Here is a 19,251-nt window from a genome sequence, read left to right as displayed (position 1 = left end):
CAATGATAAGGGCTAATCACTTTTCTAGTGAAAACTTGCATCTTAAAAAACAATATTCTAAATGGGTCCTTGTTTCATTTTATATAAGCAAAATACAAACTGCCAGAATGAAACTCCTTGAAGAAAGATCCTGTGGGCTAAAATTCTTTAAATCCACACACGTCACACTAACTAGTAGTCAAGATGTCTTCCTGTGAATCAATCTAGAGCCGCATACACTTCATGACAAACAAAACTTTTTCACTGTACCTTAAGTGCTTCAAACACCGATGGTTAAAGATCTTTTTTTTTTTTTTTTTACTGTTTATTTTTGAGAGAGAGAGAGAGAGAGAGAGAGAGAGACAGACTGTGAGTGGGAGAAGGGCAGAGAGAGAGGGAGACACAGAATCTGAAGAAGGCTCCAAGCTGTCAGCACAGAGCCCAACACGGGGCTCAAACTCACGAACCGTGAGATCATGACCTGAGCCAAAGTCAGATGCTTAACCGACTGAGCCACCCAGGCACTCCAAGATCTGTCAACTTACTTTTTTTCTTTTATTAAGTTAATTTACTTATTGACGGGGAGGGGAAGAGAGACAGACAGAGAGACAGAAAATATCCTAAGCAGGCTCCACACTTCAGCTCAGAGCTCTATGTGGGGCTCAAACTCAAGAACGGCAAGATCGTGACCTGAGCCAAAACCAAGAGTCAGACACTTAACCAACTGAGCCACCCAGGGGCCCCAAGATCCATTGATTTTCTAAACCAACAAAAGAAAATGAACAAACAAAAACAAAAAAACACAAGGGGCTGAGTAGCTACTATGTGCCACACACCATGGTTGGACATTCCCAATGAGGAAAATATGGTCTAACCCATTTCACAGATGATAAACTGAGATTCTAAGAGATGTAATAACTTTCTTTAGCTAGAATATGACAAAAATGAGGTTTTTACTTAAATCTGCCTGATTTCAAAACTTTTCCAGCTGTATTTCACTCCTTTCCCCAACATGAAACCCAGAGAACTGAGTTAGTGGAATTATGACCTTCAGTCATATGAGATACACTACCTGCATCTTTACTGTGCCCACACCCAAGAGAAAAAATCATCCACTTTCAATCAAAAGTAATAGATATTAAGCCCTTCAGCAGTTTTTCAGTAGGACTGAATTCTAGCTACCAAGAAAGTGATCAGTAAAGAAAAAAAATTATCTATTGTGATCATAAATAAAAAATCCTAACATCCTAACAAGCATTTTGAAAATCACTTAAAAAGGATTCATCAGTTCATATATAAGTAAACAAGTAGAAATATCTCATTAGAATTCAGAGGTGCTTCTCTATGGGGCACATTTGGTCCTTTGGCTTAAAAATTCAAGGACAAATAGATTATATCAAGTCTTACCCTCAAAAGTTTATTGCTTACTGTCCTCTATCTCTCTCACCAACCAAAATATAAAATAAGATCTCGAAATAAGGCAGTCTCCTCTCAGAAGCTCTCAGGTTGTTCCTTTCCATCTCCTGCCCCCTACCTTCCTTTTCCTACTCAAGGGGCTAAACCCTAAACAAAATCTACAATTTCCCTAGCAAGTGCCAATGAGGTCTCTCATTTAGAGGCAACCACCTTTCGGGTCCTGTAAATGAAATCGTTCCATATTCCAGTATTTTCACAAACTAATGCTTAATTACAAATGTGTCCTTCCCACACAAGTTTTTCTTTTGTCTTTTTTTAAATGTTTTTTAAAATTTTATTTCAGAGAGAGAGAGAGCAAGAGCATGAGCAGGGGAGGGTCAGAGAGAGAGGGAGATACAGAATCTGAAACTGGCTCCAGGCTCTGAGCTGGCTGTCAGCACAGAGCCCGATGCAGGGCTCGAACCCACAAACCGTGAGATCATGACCTGAGCTGAAGTTGGATGCCTAACTGACTGAGCCACCCAGGTGCTCCTCTTCTGTCTCTTAAAGCAAGAATACCCTTAATACTAGGGACTTATTCAATAGAAGAATACAGGGACATTTTTTTGATATTATTTAGAAATGAATTGCAACAGTAAAAAAAAAAGAGAGGGAGGGAGAGAAAGAAAAAAATAAATCCAGTAAAAAAAAAAAAAAAAAAAAAAAAAAAAAAAAAGATGTTACTGACCACTAAAGTTGTCATGTAGTTATTGGTTTATAGATTTGAAGTAGAGAAAAAAAAAACCTGCAATTTTTTAAGACTCTTCTAGCAAAAAGCCAAATTTTTAGAATCATTTTCTTCTAAAAGTTAAAAGCATTTTTCCAAGAGGCTACCAACTCTAAAAACAACCTTTCTGATCTCTTGAAAAGTCAAGTTCGACTTTTAATAGTGTTATGTACTTTTGGTTTAGAAGAAAAAGGAGAAGGAACCATAGCCAAAACGGTAAGCTTACTCCTCTCATGCCTCAGGCTGTAATGGTTCACATGGTATAAATGAATAAGGGATTAAGTTTTTCCTTTAAAGGTAGAATATATACATCTATGTCGCACAAGTAATTTTTTTTTTTGAGAGAGAAAGCACGCACACTAGTGGGGCAGGGGTCAAAGGGAGGTGGGGGGGAGGGGAAGGAGGGAGGGAGGGAGCGAGAGCGAGAGCGAGAGCGAGAGAATCCCAAGCAGACTCCGTGTTCAACACAGAGCCTGAAGTGGGGCTTAATCCCATGACCCTGGGATCATGACCTGAGCTAAAATCAAGAGTCAGACACTCAATCGACTGAGCCACCCAGGTGTCCCCATTTAATGTTTAAGAAACACAGCATCCTCTCCTCACCTTAAAACCCAGGCAAAAGAAAAAAAATGTTTATCTAAAGAGACACAGTCATGAACAAGATTTCTAATAGACATCAAAACAAAGGTAACAAAAGCAAAAATAAACAAGTGGAACTATATCAAATTGAAAAGCTTCTGCACAGCAAAGAAAACAAGCAACAAAATGAAAACATAACCTACAGAGGAAAATATTTGCAAATCATGTAAGAGTTTAATATCCAAAATATATAAAGAATTCATATATCTTAATATAGCAGACACTACAATCTGATTTAAAATTGTGTCTAAGAAAATACACCGTGGCCAGGAGGTACACAAAAAGGTGCTCAACATCACTCATCCTCAGGGAAATGTAGTAAATCAAAAGCGCAATGAGACATCACCTCACACCTGGCAGAACAGCTATTAGCAAAGAGAAAAGAAACGAGAAGTATTGGCAAGGATATGGAGAATATGGAATCCTTAATTCACAGTTGATGGGACTGGACACTGGTGCAGGCACTAGAGAAAAACAATATAGAGGTTCCTCAAAAAATTAAAAATAGAACTACCACAGGATCCAGCAATCCCAATTGCGTGTGTGTCTGTGTGTCTGTGTGTGTGTATACACAAAGGAAATGAAAACAGGATACTGAAAAGACATCTGTACTTCTATGTCCATTGCAGCATTATTTACAACAGCCAAGATCCGAAAATACCCTAAGTGAATGGATAAAATAACAGAATATAATTCAGCTGTGAGAAAGAAGGACATTGCCATTCGTGACAAGATGGATGAAATGGAAGCATTAAGCTAAGTGAAAGTCAGACAGAGAAAGACAAATACTATCAGATATCACTTATACATGGAATCTAAAAACCCTTAACTCCTAAAAGCAGAGACTAGAATGGCAGCTACCAGGGGGTGCAGGGTGGGGGAAAGGGAGGGAAATTGGTCAAACAGTTATAAGATGAGTAAGTTCTGGGGATCTAGCAGAAAAGCAGGGCAATTATAAGTAATACTACTGAATTATGTATTTCAAAGTTGCTAAGATAGCAGATCTTAAATGTTCTCACCAAAAAAAGAAATGGTAATTATGATGTGATGGAGACGTTTGCTAATGTCATGGTGGTAGTCATTCTGCAATATACAAGTGTATCAAATCAAGACACTGGGCACCTTAAACTTATACAATGTTATATGTATGTCAATTGTGTCAATAAAGCTCAAAATAAAGATTTCTCTTTTTTTATTAAAAAAAAGGATTTTTTTTAAGGTTTATTCATTTTTCAGAGACAGAGGGTGAGTGGGGAGGAGCAGAAAGAAAGAGAGACACAGATTCCAAAGCAGGCTCCATGGTCTAAGCTGTCATCACCACAAACTGTGAGATCAATGACCTGAGCTGAAGTCGGGGGCTTAACTGACTGAGCCACCCAGACACCCCTCGAAAAAAAGATTTCCAATAAAATAAAAATGGCTCATAAGTTAGGAGTACCTTGATCGTCTGCATTAATATATTAAGGCAAGATAAATGTTTACACATCAGGTAAAAATAATACAAGGTAGCCAAAAACCTAGGTGAGCCAAAAAATGGTTATTAGTCTATAGATTCCCACATTTCCACAGAAGACTAATCTTCCCCTCTTAAATTAAGGATTTTAAAAAACGGAATCTATGAGATTACTCTTACTTCAAACAAATTTAAAAAATTTTAATTTTACCACAGAATTTACTGGAATCAGTCCCTTGAAGAATTTATGTGAAGTAACTGGTGTGCCTGAATGTTTCACATTTCAACTTATTTTAGAGGTGTCAAGACACAATCTAAGTTTAATAGGAAAAAATCTGCAGGCTTCAAACAGCGCTAAAAGAAACACAAAGAAGGAAAGTTAGAAGTTGAGGAGGACAGTTCTGTGATAAAGGCTGACAAGAGTGAGACAGGAATCTACTGGAGACCCTCTCGGGATGCAGGGCTGCCCTGTGCCGTGTTATCACTGACCTGTCACCTCGTCCCCAGCTCACAAGCAACCCTTAAGTACTCTGGGACTAAGTGGGGTTTTTAAAAGTTCTTGTGTCATATTTACTTACTCTTTCCTACGACTCTTATCAGAAGCCTGATGGACTCAAGTTCCAGAATCCACAGGCTCCAGTTACCCACCTAATTCCATAAACGAGAGGAATAATCAGAAACATAAAATGCCACCGTCATAGAAAGAAAAGAATGAGAAACAGGATTTAAAATAAGCCAGTTCATTCTATTGAAGTACAGCTGACATACAACATTGTATTAGTTTCAAGTGTGCAACATGGCGATTCAAAACTGTATACATTATGAAGTGCTCGCCATAAGTGTAGCCACCATCTGTCACCACACAAAGTTATTACAATCTTACTGACTATATTCCCTACACTCTACTTTTCATACTTGTGACTTATTTGTTTTAGTACTAGAAGTCTGTGCCTCTTAATCCCCTCCACATTTGTCACCAATCCCCGCCTCTCCGTCCCTCTGGCAACCACCAGTTTGTTCTCTGTATTTACAAGTCTGTTTCTGGTTTTTGTTTTATTTTATTTTATTTGCTTGTTTGACTTTTTAGATTCCACATAGAAGTAAAGTCATGGTATTTCACTTTCTCTGACTTGTTTTTCAGATTCCAAATGTAAGTAAAATCATGGTATTTGTCTTTCTCTGTGTGACTTATTTTACTTAACAGAATATCCACCCTCTAGGGGCAGCTGGGTAACTCAGTCAGTTGAGCATTTGACTCTTGGTTTCGGCTCAGGTCACGACCCCAGAGTCATTTGGACTGAGCCCTACATCAGGCTCAGTGTGGAACCTACTTAAGATTCTCTTTCTCTTTCTCTCTCTCTCCCTCTCCCTCTCCCCTGCTTACACTCACACACACTGCCTCTCTCTAAAGTAATAACAAAAAAAAAAAAATAAAAGAATATCCACCCTCTAGGTCCATCCATGTTGTCATGAATGGCAAGATTTCATTCATTTTTTTATTGCTGAGCAATATCCCATTGTGCATATACACCACATCTTCCTTATCCATTCATCTATAAATGGACACATAGGTTGCTTCTATACCTTAGCTATTGTAAATAATGCTACAAAAAACATTAGGGTGCCTATATCTTTTCAAACTAGTGTTTTCATTTTCTCTGGGTAAATACCCAAGAATGGACCAGTTCATTTTTAAGGGCATAGCCACAGGTAAATAGCATTAACACTGTGTCCTTGGTAACTGCAAAAAGAATAAAATAGTTTAAAAAAAAACACTTCCTTAATAAATATATAACAAATATCTAACTTTAAAATGAGTTGTATCATCAAAAGCTATTTCTTCAGGAAGATACATTACCCATAAAATACTGTACATGGTGGTTCATTTCCAGAGCTGGCCCAAAACCTATTTAACCCATAATCTACTGATGTAGTACAGTGCTGAATGAAATGTGTAAAGGCACTTACTTACAATGCTTCAAATGCATGTAGGTATTTCAGCTGGAAAGACAGGAGCTTGGCAAAATCGGACTAAAAAAAATGGACCTCAGGAGTTCCATGTAACCCCAAATGTTCACACAAGTGTATATATGGGTGATTCTCTTATGAGAGGGTCCATGACTTCTCAAAGTGGTTGTCTATACACCCACAAAAAAGGGTTTCAATAAAGAGAAAAAACTTCCATGCTATATAAAACCAAACTCTTCCCTGCATAGCCCTCAGGTAGGTTTTATGGTAGAAATGAGGCATTTTGCATTGTTATGGTCCACACGTTTGTACATAATGATAAGTTCATGGATGCAAAGCTATCAAAAACCTTCCAGAAAAACTAAGTGAAGGAAATTCTAGAAAAAAGAACATGTTCTGACATTTCATGGGGTCTGAACTGCCCACATAAGATGACACAGGAAGTTCATTTCAAGTAGAATGAGGACAGTGATGCCAAGGCCACCCACAGTAGAGGAGATTTCCACTGGTCAATAGAGCTTATCTGCAGGCTGAGAGCTGCAAACACTCCATGCGTTTGTGCTACAAGACTCTCCACTTAAAAATCTTTCCTATTCCGGGGCCTCCTGGGTGGCTCAGTCGGTTAATCGTCCAACTTCCGCTCAGGTCATGATCTCATGGTTCATGAGTTCGAGCCCCGAGTCGGGCTCTGTGCTGACAGCTCAGAGCCTGGAGCCTGCTTCAGATTCTGTGTCTTCCTCCCTCTCTGCCCCTCCCCTGCTCACACTCTGTCTCTCTCTCTCTCAAAGTAAAAACATTTAAAAATTCTTTTTTAATTAAAAAAAATCTTTCCCCATCTCAACAAATCACACTGAAAATATTTATCACACCTTGGGTACCAGTATCTTAGAAAAAAGAATCCTTTTACCTACATATAATTCAAACAAAGTAAAAGGTGTATTTAAATGACCTAAATGTGTAATGTTAAGGAGTATACCTTTTCTATTCATTTTTATCAAGAAAATCTGGATAATAACCTCTTTATTTAATTTCAAACATGACTTTCAACTTTACCTAAAAGCTTCTATAAACTGATAGAACAAAGTTCACAGATTGTGCGTTTCTTAACTGAGCAGAGTTTATTGTTTTTGGCTTTTTGTTAACATAGATTTAAACGTCATGGGCTATGAAGCTATTCTAACCAACAGTGCAATTTGAGATTCATACCTACTTAAAAGATTATTGTTTGCTTACCTCTTTATCCCAAACCATGAGTCCATAGCCAGGTCATTAAGGTACTTCCCCTCTTTTCCCACTCTCAAAACATTATCATGCTTAACACACAAGCATCTATTTTCACAACACAGTGTCACTTACCCCTCCTGCCTTCAGCAACTTTCTTCTAAACTCCTCTGTGGGGTTGTTGAAAGTTAGTTTTTCACAGCGGAGGTGATTCACTGGTGGATGGCCTTCAAGATGCAGGAATAAGTCATAATCAAAGCGGACTTTCTTAGGTTCTTCCTAGAGAGTAAAAAAATGTAAGGAAGAAAAGAGAGTTGAGTATATACAAATTTTATTTTTTTTTAAGATTATTTATTTCTGAGAGAGAGACAAAGAGAGAGACAGAGAGAGGAGAGACAGGAGAGAGGGGAGAGAGAGAGAAAGAGAGAGACAGAGACAGAGACAGAGACAGAATCCCAAGCAGGTTCCGTGCTGTCAGCGCAGAGCCCATCACCGGGCTCGAACTCACAAACTGTGAGATCATGACCTGAGCCAAAATCAAGAGTCTGATGCTTAACAGACTGAGCCACTCAGGTGCCCCGCAGATACATATTTTAAAAGCAAAGTTTTATTCTTCACAAGGAACAGAAAAGACCCAGATACCCAACAGCTATAGTGTCAAAGTGTTGGGAAAAGAAAATTATCGTGGAATTATTTACAAAGCACAACGGAAAGACCTGATGAATCACCTTCTTGCTTTCTAAGAGAAGAAACTCACCACTTTCCCTGCAATGTCTCAAGTGGCATTAACACCACCAACCAACACAGCCACCCACCTAGAAACCTAAGATAACCCTGAAGCCACTTCCTCCCCTTCCCACTCTACCCACCTACACCCATCACCGACAACTGAACTGCCATTTTCTCTCCTAAATACTTCTTGAACAAGCCCTCTAACCCATACTCTTACTCCCTGCCCAAACTACAATAAGCTCCTTTCTTTGGTAGGTCTTCCTACTTCAGGATGGCTTTCTCTTCAATTCCTCCCTCATTCAGGCCTCAAAATTATCTATATAAAACAAAAATCTAGTCATTTTTACAGCTTGATTAAAATGTCAAAAGCTTCCAATAAGCCATTAAGATAAAAATCAAAGCGCACTTGCAGGCCTCACAGGGAGCTTTCTGAACCTGAGGTTCTTTATCTCATCCCCCTCAGGCAACACATTGCTATAGGTTGTTCCAGTACTTACTGTGCTCTAGGCTAATTCTGGGTTTCACCCTTGCTTTACATTACTACCCTCATTGCCTGCCAACTCCATTTCTCCAGCTCTGTGTCACCTAGATAACTTCTCATCTTTCTCCATTCAGTATCACGTTGGGGAAACCTTCCTAGAAACTCCCTCCCAACATCCCATTGCCTCTCCTCTGCTCTCTCTCTTATCCTTGCACATCTTAGGTTGATCAACCTAATATCTCCCTTTATCCTGTGAAATCAGGATTTCCTCCTCTTGAAAGGAAGAACAATACAACTCATTTAGCACCTGTGCATAGCACAAATTCAATAAATATCTCTGAAATGAACTAGGAAGGTAGAATAAGCCTCATCTCAGAGAGAGAACATCATCATTACAATTTCATGATACTCAAGTTCTCCTCTCAAGCCATTACTTTAGTTAGCTAAACATTTAAGCCTCACTACACACCAATTCTTAAGTATCCCAGGTGAAATGAAGACTGGAGATAATAACAATAACTAATATGAACAGTAACAGTTATTTCATTCAATTCTTATAGCTCTCCTCAAGGTCAGTTCTGAGTCCTGTTTTGCAAATGAGGAAATTAAGGCACTTGGAATTTGTTGTATTACTTTACATAAAAACTCCTTTTGTGTTACAAAGAGTAACCAGCTTTGTGAAGTGTTGTAATTGTTTTCATTAGTCATTGGCTTTGCCATTTTGTTGATTTTTAATGGCTTTATTGAGAAGGAATTCACAAACCATAAAACCCACCCTTTTTTAAAAGGATACAATTTCGTGGTGTTTAGTATATTCACAGGATTTTTGGAACCATCACCACCATCTAATTTTGGGACATTTTCATCATTCCAGAAAGAAAACTCAAACTTGTTAGTAGTCATTTCCCATTCCCCCAGATCCTGCATTCCCTTGTACTACTAATCTATTTCTGCTTCTCTAGAATTGCCTATTCTGTGGAGTTGGCATTTCATACAAATATGTAAAATACATGGCCTGGTGTGTCATCTTTTGTGACAGTCCTCTTTCACTTGACATGATGCTTTCAGGGTTCAGACATGTGGTAATGTATCAGTATTTAGTTTTTTTATGGCTGAGTAACATTCCATTGTGTGGGTATACCAGTTTTTGTTTAGTCACTTATTGGTGGATTGATATGTGTATTTTCTTTACTTTGTAGCTACCGTAAACAGTGCTGGTATAAACATTTGTGTACAAGTTTTTATCCAGACGTGTATTTTCATCTCTCATGAAAGTACACCTATGGAAAAATTTCTGGGTCATATGGCACCTCCATGTTTAACATTTTTACAAACTGCCTTACTGTTTTCCAGAGTGGCTGCACCCTTTTAAAAATATGAAAAACAACATACGAGGTATTTATGGTTTTTAGTAGATAACATATTAAAATTTTACAAAAATAAAGCAATGTTTTTCTTTAAAAAAAAAAAAAAAGAACTTCTGGAATGTCTGGGTGTCTCGGTTGGTTAAGCATATAACTTCAGCTCAGGTCACGATCTCACAATTTGTGAGTTCGAGACCCACATTGGACTCTGTGCTGACAGCACAGAGCCTGGAGCCTGCTTCGGATTCTGTGTGTCCCTCTCTCTCGCCCCTCCCCACCCCAGAAATAAATAAATATTAAAAAATTAAAAAAAGAAAGAACTTCTTATATATGTAATGTGATGAAACAAAGTGAAGTGAAACCGGTTCTTTTAACTCAAAAGTCTCAGTTCCTGAAACTGTCAAAATGTAGGCATTACCTGCTATAAATTCATGGTTTCCACCTCCTCATCTAACTTCTCTAAATCAGTCTCTACTCATTCACTCAGAATCTCTACACTTCTTTCTTTCTTTCTTTTTAATGTTTATTGATTTAGTTGAGATAGACAGAGAGGAAGGGCAGAGAGAAGGAGGGAGAATCCCAAGCAGGATCCACACTCAGCATGAAGCCCGATCGATGAGGGGCTTGATCTCACAACTGTGAGATTCTGACTTGGGCCAATATCAAGAGTCAGGCACTTAACTGACTGACCCACCCAGGTGTCCCTACCTCTTCTCTCTACTACCAAGTAGGCATGAAACCTGCTCCCTTCCTCTTTTATCAGGGTACACCTCCCTCCTGGCTTTCTTCATGCTTACTGGCATTCCTTCTCAGTCTTCTTCACTTGCCTCCCTTCTTTCTTCACTGACCCTTAAACATCCTTTAACTTTGGGCAAAGTCCCCAAGGAGCCAACTGCCATTCACAGGGTGTCACTTCTACCTACATGACAGTGACTCTCCTATCTGAACTCCAGCCCAGCTTCCACTTGACTGTCCTATACGGGTGCTCCATACCCACAATCTGCCCACATCTCCACCAAGTTGCCCCACAGCAACTTCAAAGTCGGATTATCTTAAACTGGAGTTCTATTCATCTGTCCTTTCTCTCATACTCTATTTTAGCAAACAGAAACCCTAGTAAAAAATATAGAAAAACCATCACCAGCTCTTCCTTCTCCCTCGCTCAGCACACTCAAATAGTCCCCAAGTTCTACTCCATATACTCCCTTAGGAACTCTCCAATCCAACCCTTTTGTCCAGTTCCCATACCCTCACCTGAGCTTAGAACTTGCTCATCCCTCCCCTGGCCACCTCCTTGTTTTAGAAGTCACCCCATTCTACTTCCTATAGTGGCAAGACCGTGATGGGCCCCATACAAAAATGAGATTACATCTTTTCATTGCTATAAATGCCTTTTATGACTCACCATTTTCCACAGGATAAAACCACTCTTCCTTGGAATAACCATCTTAGACCTTTATTACCTTTCCTGCATTTCCTTTGTTCTCCTAAGACACCCTGTGTTTCCACAATTTTGGAGCACTTGTGGCGGTTCCCAGGACTCGACATTACCTCATTCACTTTGCCTTTCACATCTAGTGCTCCCCACACTTATGCAGTCTTCCCTCCCAGCACCTGTCCCCTCCATGCTTGCTTATTAATGCACTCGTTATTCAAAACCCAGATAAGCATGAAATCTACTGTAAAGTCTTCCTAATACTTCCAATCTAATCTCTATTAGATATCCCTCTTAGAGCATTCCTTTATTAATGTAATTATCACATTGAATTATGATCCGTTTTTTACTTACCTGCCTTTCCTCTCAATTGTAAAACAGTCAACACAACCTTAGAATTTAATTAAAAACATAAGAAGGGCTGTTTTCTGCCTCATAACCGCGACTGTAGATTTGTAAAGTCTTCTGGGAAAGCAATTCGGCAGGAGCTATCAACATGTTAACCCAGTAATTCTACTTCTAAGACTCTCTTCCCACAGAAATATCCAAATATGTGCACAAAGATACATATAAAATGTTCATAGTAGCACTGTTTGTAATGGCAAAAAAAACAAACAAACAAACAAACCCTGAAATGATCTTCAAGTGAGTACGTCATATCATAGAATACCACTCAGGTGTTTAAAAACAGATTTGGGGGTGCCTGGCTGGCTCAGCTGGTTGAGCATCCAACTTCGGCTCAAGTCATGATCTCATGGCTTGTGGGTTCAGTCCCTGCATCGGGCTCTGTGCTGACAGCTCAGAGCCTGGAGCCTGCTTCAGATTCTGCGCTCCCTCTCTTTCTGCCCCTCCCCCACTCGTGCTGTTTCTATCTTCCTCTCTCTCCTTCAAAAACAAAATAGACATTAAAAAATTTTTTTAAGTGCAGATTTAGAAAGGCATAGTGCAAAGTGAATTAAAGGTAAGTCATAGAAAATATTAACATATGATATATTATGCCCTGCCAATCTCTATTTGACATAAATTTTATCTATGCAAATTCATGGGGGAAATCAGGAAAGACTATACCAAATAGTTAACAATGATTAAAAGGACTCAAAAAGTATACTTCCGCATACTTTTTTAAAGAGAAAAATATATTGATGAATATAAATCATTACCAGCAGAAAAAGAATGAATAACAATAACACTTCATAGTACAATACTTTCATACCAAAAAAAAATCACTTTTCAATAAACTAAGGGTAATGACCACAGAAAGTGACTTATCTTCCTGTGAATACTGAGTGCAATTTTATTTTTTTAAATTTTTCTTTTTTCTTTTGAGTAAGGAGAAAGTACTCACAAACTTGTGCTCTAGCCAACTGATCTCTTTTTTAGAGGGCAGACTTCATTATTATGTCTGTGCTCCTCAGGAAAGAGTCTTCTCAAATTTCAAATAAGAAAGCATGCATTTAGGGGCGCCTTGGTGGCTAAGTCAGTTGAGCATCCAACTTCAGCTCAGGTCATGATCTCATGGTTTGTGGGTTCGAGCCCCGCATCTGGCTCTGTGCTGACAGCTAGCTCAGAGCCTGGAGCCTGTTTCAGATTCCGTGTCTCTCTCTGACCCTCCCTTGTTCATGCTGTCTCTCTCTCTCTCAGAAATAAATAAAACATTAAAAAACAGTTTAAAAAAGAAGAAAGCATGCATTTATTCTTTACATAAAGCTACTATACTTCCTCTGAGAGGTGGAAATCTGGGTTTGGCAATATCAAACTGCCCCTCTTGTTCTGCCTCTGTCCTTGACATTTCCTCAGGTACCTTCTCTGAGGACAGAATGAAAGAGAGAGGCAAGGGGGGTCCTCTCATCCTAAAATGCTAGAGTCATTTATGTTTTATCAGTGTGCCTATTGGTTTAAAGTTTCTCCAACACTTGTAACACTCATAGATAAGCTTGCTGTGTTGAACACAAATAAAAAATAAGACTGAATACACATGCACGAACTCAAAAGAGGCAGTGACAGACACTTCACCCCCATTCTGGGGTAAAGACTCTGACCTCACAACTAAATGTAGAGCAGAATTGAAGAGAGGCTTATTGGAAGCAGGGAAAGCAAATGATGAAGACGGAACCGAGGACAGGATGGTCTCATCCTCAATCTGCAACAGGAGTCTCCCAAGTCACTTGGAAGCCTCTTTGCAGCTTGCTTTCACGTCCTCTGAAAACTCTGACAGATACTTTTCATAAACCATTACTGTAATGAATGTTCATTCTTAAGACAAAGTTGAATAAACTCCAGTGATGAATAAAATTATAAAAACTCAAAAGAGATAAAATGTATCTTCTGGAGCAATAGCCCAGGCCTACGAAATTTTTACGCACACATCATTTCAGAAGAAGAGGAATGAGAAATACATCCAGCTCAGAGAATACGGCAAAACTTTGGCTTGTAAAAAACAGCAAGATCAATGACAAGGGATGTCAAAGCAATAATTTCTTTTTTAATTAAAAACTTAATAGCATACAGAAAAGAATTTAAATACTACACCCATGAACCTTCCACTGAGACTAAACAGATGTTAACACGTTACTGTGTTTACCTTTTTCTTCAAAGAAATAAAATTTTATAAATATAAGCTGTTCTATCCCTCTTCCCCTATAACCAATGCTATTTAGTTCTTGTGCTGTCATTTCAATTCACACTCTTATACTCTGTATGTGTATTTCTAGAACATCATTTATTCTCAGTTTCAGTGGCTTATAAAAATATACATAAATGATATCATAACCACATACATATAAATCTGTAACTTTTAAGTTGTGATCATTTCTGTTTTTGCTTATCCATGTTGCTAAATTATTCAACTTAGCCTTAAGAAAGAACATTCATTACAATATTGGTTTATAGCATTCCATCATTTTTTTAATGTTTGTTTATTTTTGAGAGACAGAGAGAGACAGGGGAGGGGCAGAGAGAGAAGGAGATAGAGGATGTGAAGCGGTCTCTGCACTGACGGCAGAGAGCCCGATGCAGGCCTCAAACTCACAAACTGCGATATCATGACCTGAGCCCAAGTCGGACGCTTAACTGACTGTGCCACCCAGGGGCCCATAGCAGTTCACGTATTATTAACCCACAGTTTATTGATACACATCTCTAAATAGGACCAATTAGGTGCATCTCACTTTTTCATATTACCAACACTGAAATCTGTATGCCTCATTGTGCACCTATAAAAACAGCAATCAGTGGGGCACCTGGGTGACTGAGTCGGTTAAGTATCCGACTTTGGCTCAGGTCATGATCTCATGTGGTTCAGGCCCCATGTCGGGCTCTGTGCTGACAGCTCAGAGCCTGGAGTCTGCTTCAGATTCTGTGTCTCCCTCTCTCTCTGCCCCTCGCCTGCTCACGCTCTGTCTCTCTCTCAAAATTAAACATTAAAAAAATTTTTTAAAAAATAATATAAAAATAGCAATCACCATAAAATAAAAAATCTTAATGAAAATCTCAAACTAGACAATAGAAATAAGCTATATGGATGCTAAACAGAAAATCTGCTTCACAGCATTTAGGCCAAGTGTCTCCTTCATAATGGCTCCACAGGAATTACTGCTTTCCATCTCATGTGCCTCTTTCTTCCCTCACTGTTTAATAAACTAATATTCTTCACAAAACAAGTAAACAAGATGTCTCTCAGCCATAATAAGAGTGACTACCCAAAGTGCCGAGGAGACTGAACTTGTGTGTGTGTGCACACATATATGCTCACGCTCACACGCATACAATACATGCTGCCTCTTCATCTTTCTTTTGTCCTCTTTTAAAATCTGGTGTGTAGGGAGATTCCAGTTATTTCTGCAAATAAGGAAATTGGACCATGCAGAAAATGTATTTTTTGTTGAATTGACAGCCTGTAAAAATGACCCGAAAAGGTAAAAACAAAAAAGGAGAGATGAAGATACTTTGCTACAGCATTGTTTCCAAATCGAAGTCCATGCAATGTTAAATTGACTTAAGGTGATGGGAATAGAATGCTGTAACCAGTATGATCCTCCCAGGAGACCATAAGTGTCTATCCTCTCGTTTCTTTGGAACAACACCCTTTCTGGCTTTAAAGCCTAGATTCTTCCTATGGACAGCCCAATGCCTAGATGAAATAAAACCCCGGATGTGAACAGTGTGACAAGAGGGAAGAAAAGCACTGCATGATCTTTATTAACTAAATTTCTAGAGTTCTGAAAATGGGGATGGGTGAAGAGATAGGCTCTGGAACCTTCCCATAAAAACAACCACTTAGGGGCACCTGGGTGGCTCAGTTGGTTGAGTGACCAACTCTTAATTTCAGCTCAGGTCATGCTCTCATGGTTCATGAGCTCAAGTCCTGCATCAGGCTCTGCACTGACAGTGTGGAGCCTGCTTGGGATTCTCTCTCTCCCTCTCTCTCTGCCCCTCCCTCGCTTGCACTCTCTCTCAAAAATAAACATTACAAATTTTTTTTAAAAAAAGATTTTCAGGGGCGCCTGGGTGGCTTAGTCGGTTAAGCGTCCGGCTTTCGCTTAGATCATGATCTCGCGGTTCGTGGGTTGGAGCCCCGCGTCGGGCTCTGTGCTGACTGCCAGCTCAGAGCCTGGAGCCTATTTCAGAGTCTGTATCTCCCTCTCTCTCTGACTGTCCCCTGCTCATGCTGTCTCTCTCTCTCTCCTAGAAATAAAATTAAAAAAAAAATAAAAATAAAAATAAAATAAAAAAATAAAAAAAGATTTTCATTCTCTCTCTCTCTCACTCTCTCTCTCTCCTTCCCTCTCTCCCTTTGCCCCTCCTCAATGCTGGCTCATACTTTCTCTCTCTCTCTCAAAAAATAAATAAAAATTTTAAATTTAAACATTTTAAATGGGCAAAAGATTAAAAAAAATTTTTTTTTAATGTTTTTTATTTATTTCTGAGAGAGAGAGACAGCGTGCACAGGGAAGGGTCAAAGAGGGAGGGAGACACAGAATCTGAAGCAGGCTCCAGGCTCTGAGCTGTCAGCACAGAGCCCAATAGGGGGCTCAAACCCACAAACCATGTGATCATAACCTGAGCCGAAGTCGGACGCTCAACCGACTGAGCCACCCAGGTGCCCCTAAATGGGCAATTTCTCCAAAGAAAATAAACAAATGGACAATAAGCACATGAAAAAAAAATGTTCACAAATCACAACTCATCAGGCAAATGCACATCAAATCCACTTCACATGCACCATGATAACTATAATTCTTTTTAATGTTTTATTTATTTCTGAGAGACAGAGAGACACGTGATCAGGGGAGGGTCAGAGGGAGATACAGAATCTGAAGCAGGCTCCAGGCTCTGAGCTAGCTCTCTGCACAGAGCCTGACGCGGGGCTTGAACCCACAAACCGTGAGATCATGACCTAAGCTGAAGTCTGATGCTTAACTGACTGAGCCACCCAGGTGCCCTTGTTTACTATAATTTTTAAAATGGAAAATGACAGGGGCGCCTGGGTGGTTTAGTCGGTTAAGAGTCCGACTTTCGCTTAGGTCATGATCTCGCAGTTCGTGGGTTCGAGCCCCGCATCGGTCTCTGTGCTGACTGCCAGCTCAGAGCCTGGAGCCTGTTTCAGTCTGTGACTCCCTCTCTCTCTGACGCTCCCCTGCTCATGCTGTCTCTCTCTCTCTCTCTCTCTCTCCTAGAAATAAATAAAACTTCAAAAAAAAAAAAATGGAAAATGACAGGCATTTTCCAGGATGCAGAGAAACTGAAACCCTCCCACCATTGCTGGTGGGAATATGTAACAGTGTCATCATTTTGGAAAACAGTTGGCACTTCTTCAAAAAAATGAAACAGACAGATACTATATGACCCACCTACTCCATCTAGATATATACCAGGAGATTTGAAAACGTATGTCCACACAAATATCTATATATGAATATTCACAGCAGCATTATTCACAGTAGCCAAAGGTGGGAGTAAGTCAAATGTCCATCAAATTACAAATTTATAAACAAAATGTGGTATGTTTATATATTTGGATATTATTCAGTTATTAGAGAATAATAATTATTGATACATCCTATAACATGGATAAACCTTGAAAATATACTAAGTGAAAGAAGCCAGACACAAAAGGTCACCTATTGCACTATTCCATTAATATGAAATTGCCAGAATAGGAAATTACACAGAAAAAGGAAGTAGATTAATCATGGCCAGGGGCTGAGGGAGGGAAGAATGAGGAGTGACTGCCAATAGGTACAGAATTTCTGTATGGGGTGATGAAAATAATAAGAAAGTCATAGAATTTGACAGTGGTGATGACTGCACAATCTGCTAAAACCCAAGGAGTTTTCACTTTTTAAAAATTAATTTTATGGTGTATAAATTATGTCTCAATTTTCTAAATAAAACAAATGAAAGCTAAAAGCTTTTTAAAGGAAACCCAACAAGAAATGAGACAAAGAACAATCAATACATTAACGTCAAGCCAGATCACATGAGCAGATATAAACGCATCTTAACAAATTCTGATTTTGATTAAAAAACATGTGAACATTTCAGTGGGATTACTGAGAAAAGTAATCATTAGCATTTACTAAGTGCTTATGTATACATGAAGCAGTATTCTAAATATTGTACACAGACATACTGTATCTAATCCTTATGAGATAGATACTCTTATCCTACCCCATTTTATAAGTAAGGAAAGTGAAGCCTACAGAGGTTGTACAATTTATCCAATCTTATATAGTCTGTGTGTATTGCTACATATATACTTCAAATCCAGTAGAATCCATAATACATCAAGTTGATATATGTATTGTATACATATGCCAAGTACACATGGCAGTTGAGGACACAACGAGAGATTATTTCTTTGCAAGTGCCTAAAATTCTAGAAATACGCAAATGAGAAAAAGAGCATTTCACTGAAAAAATTTCGTTTCTACTTTACAAACATACATTAACCTTTTTCAAATGGTAATCATTCTTCTCTTAAAAAGGAAGTTTAATGAATTTCATATAATCTTCCTTCAGAGAACTGAAATTATCTTTTTTAGCCACTTCCTCTATAATTAAGGGGAACAATAGCCAAAATTCCTAGAAGACAAATTTAACTTTTATTTTAAAATCATCTAGTGATAGAAGTATTTAGGAATCAAAATTATTTTAAACATTGTTTGGCTAATGGAGGATCTTCTACTGAAAGATTAATGGGTGAAGATTACATACCTTGTTTTTAAAATAAACCTCAATTGGCAAAATGAAACCAGCATACCCAGATTCTTCTACTTTGTAAGGTGGATCTTTGCACACTGCAACATTAAAAAGAAAAAAAAAATAGGTGAGAGGAGAATAAAAGGCAAAAATACATTCTTCTTTCTTCTGAAAAAATAAAGAAAAAGAAAGAAAGAAAACCCCATTCTCCTATCTAGATCATGCTCCATTTTCACAGCCCTTTCCCAAGTCCCCATCTGCCTTTCTGATCTATACTTCTCCAGAATCTATAATCATTTTCCTAGGTAAAGCAAATATGTAAGCTATTTGTTCATATCTTGATGTGGGACATTTTACCACAGTCAACCATGATCATCAATAACTTGACTTCAGTTGTTCCCACTCTGTCCTAAAGCTTTAGGGAAACTGGGGAGAGCTCCTATGATCCAAAGCTTGAAAGTTCCCTGACAAATGCACTATCTACATCATGTCTTTCGTGTAAATCCCTCCACCCTTACACGCCTCACTTCTTGGAGACATCCTGATTTCCATGCCACAACGTGGCAAGATACCCTCCCTCCTCAGAAAATTTCGAAT

General features: G+C 38.7%; 1 protein-coding gene across 2 annotated transcripts in view; it reads right to left on the bottom strand.

The window, feature by feature from the left end:
* Nucleotides 1–19,251, bottom strand: part of MLLT3 (MLLT3 super elongation complex subunit) — a 274,703-nt gene that overhangs the window by 103,614 nt on the left and 151,838 nt on the right. For both annotated transcript variants that reach the window (XM_039244430.1, XM_039244431.1), the window contains 2 exons: nt 18,670–18,752; nt 7,578–7,721 (listed from right to left, as the gene is read on the bottom strand). In XM_039244430.1, the coding sequence (XP_039100361.1) occupies nt 7,578–7,721; nt 18,670–18,752 (227 nt within the window). The remainder of the gene's footprint in view (nt 1–7,577; nt 7,722–18,669; nt 18,753–19,251) is intronic.

The sequence above is a fragment of the Hyaena hyaena genome, unplaced genomic scaffold (assembly GCF_003009895.1).
Source record: "Hyaena hyaena isolate Hyena2069 unplaced genomic scaffold, ASM300989v1 scaffold_240, whole genome shotgun sequence".
Taxonomy (NCBI): Eukaryota; Metazoa; Chordata; class Mammalia; order Carnivora; family Hyaenidae; genus Hyaena; species Hyaena hyaena.
The sequence above is the reverse complement of the archived record's forward strand: the minus strand, read 5'-3'. Positions and strand labels throughout refer to the sequence as shown.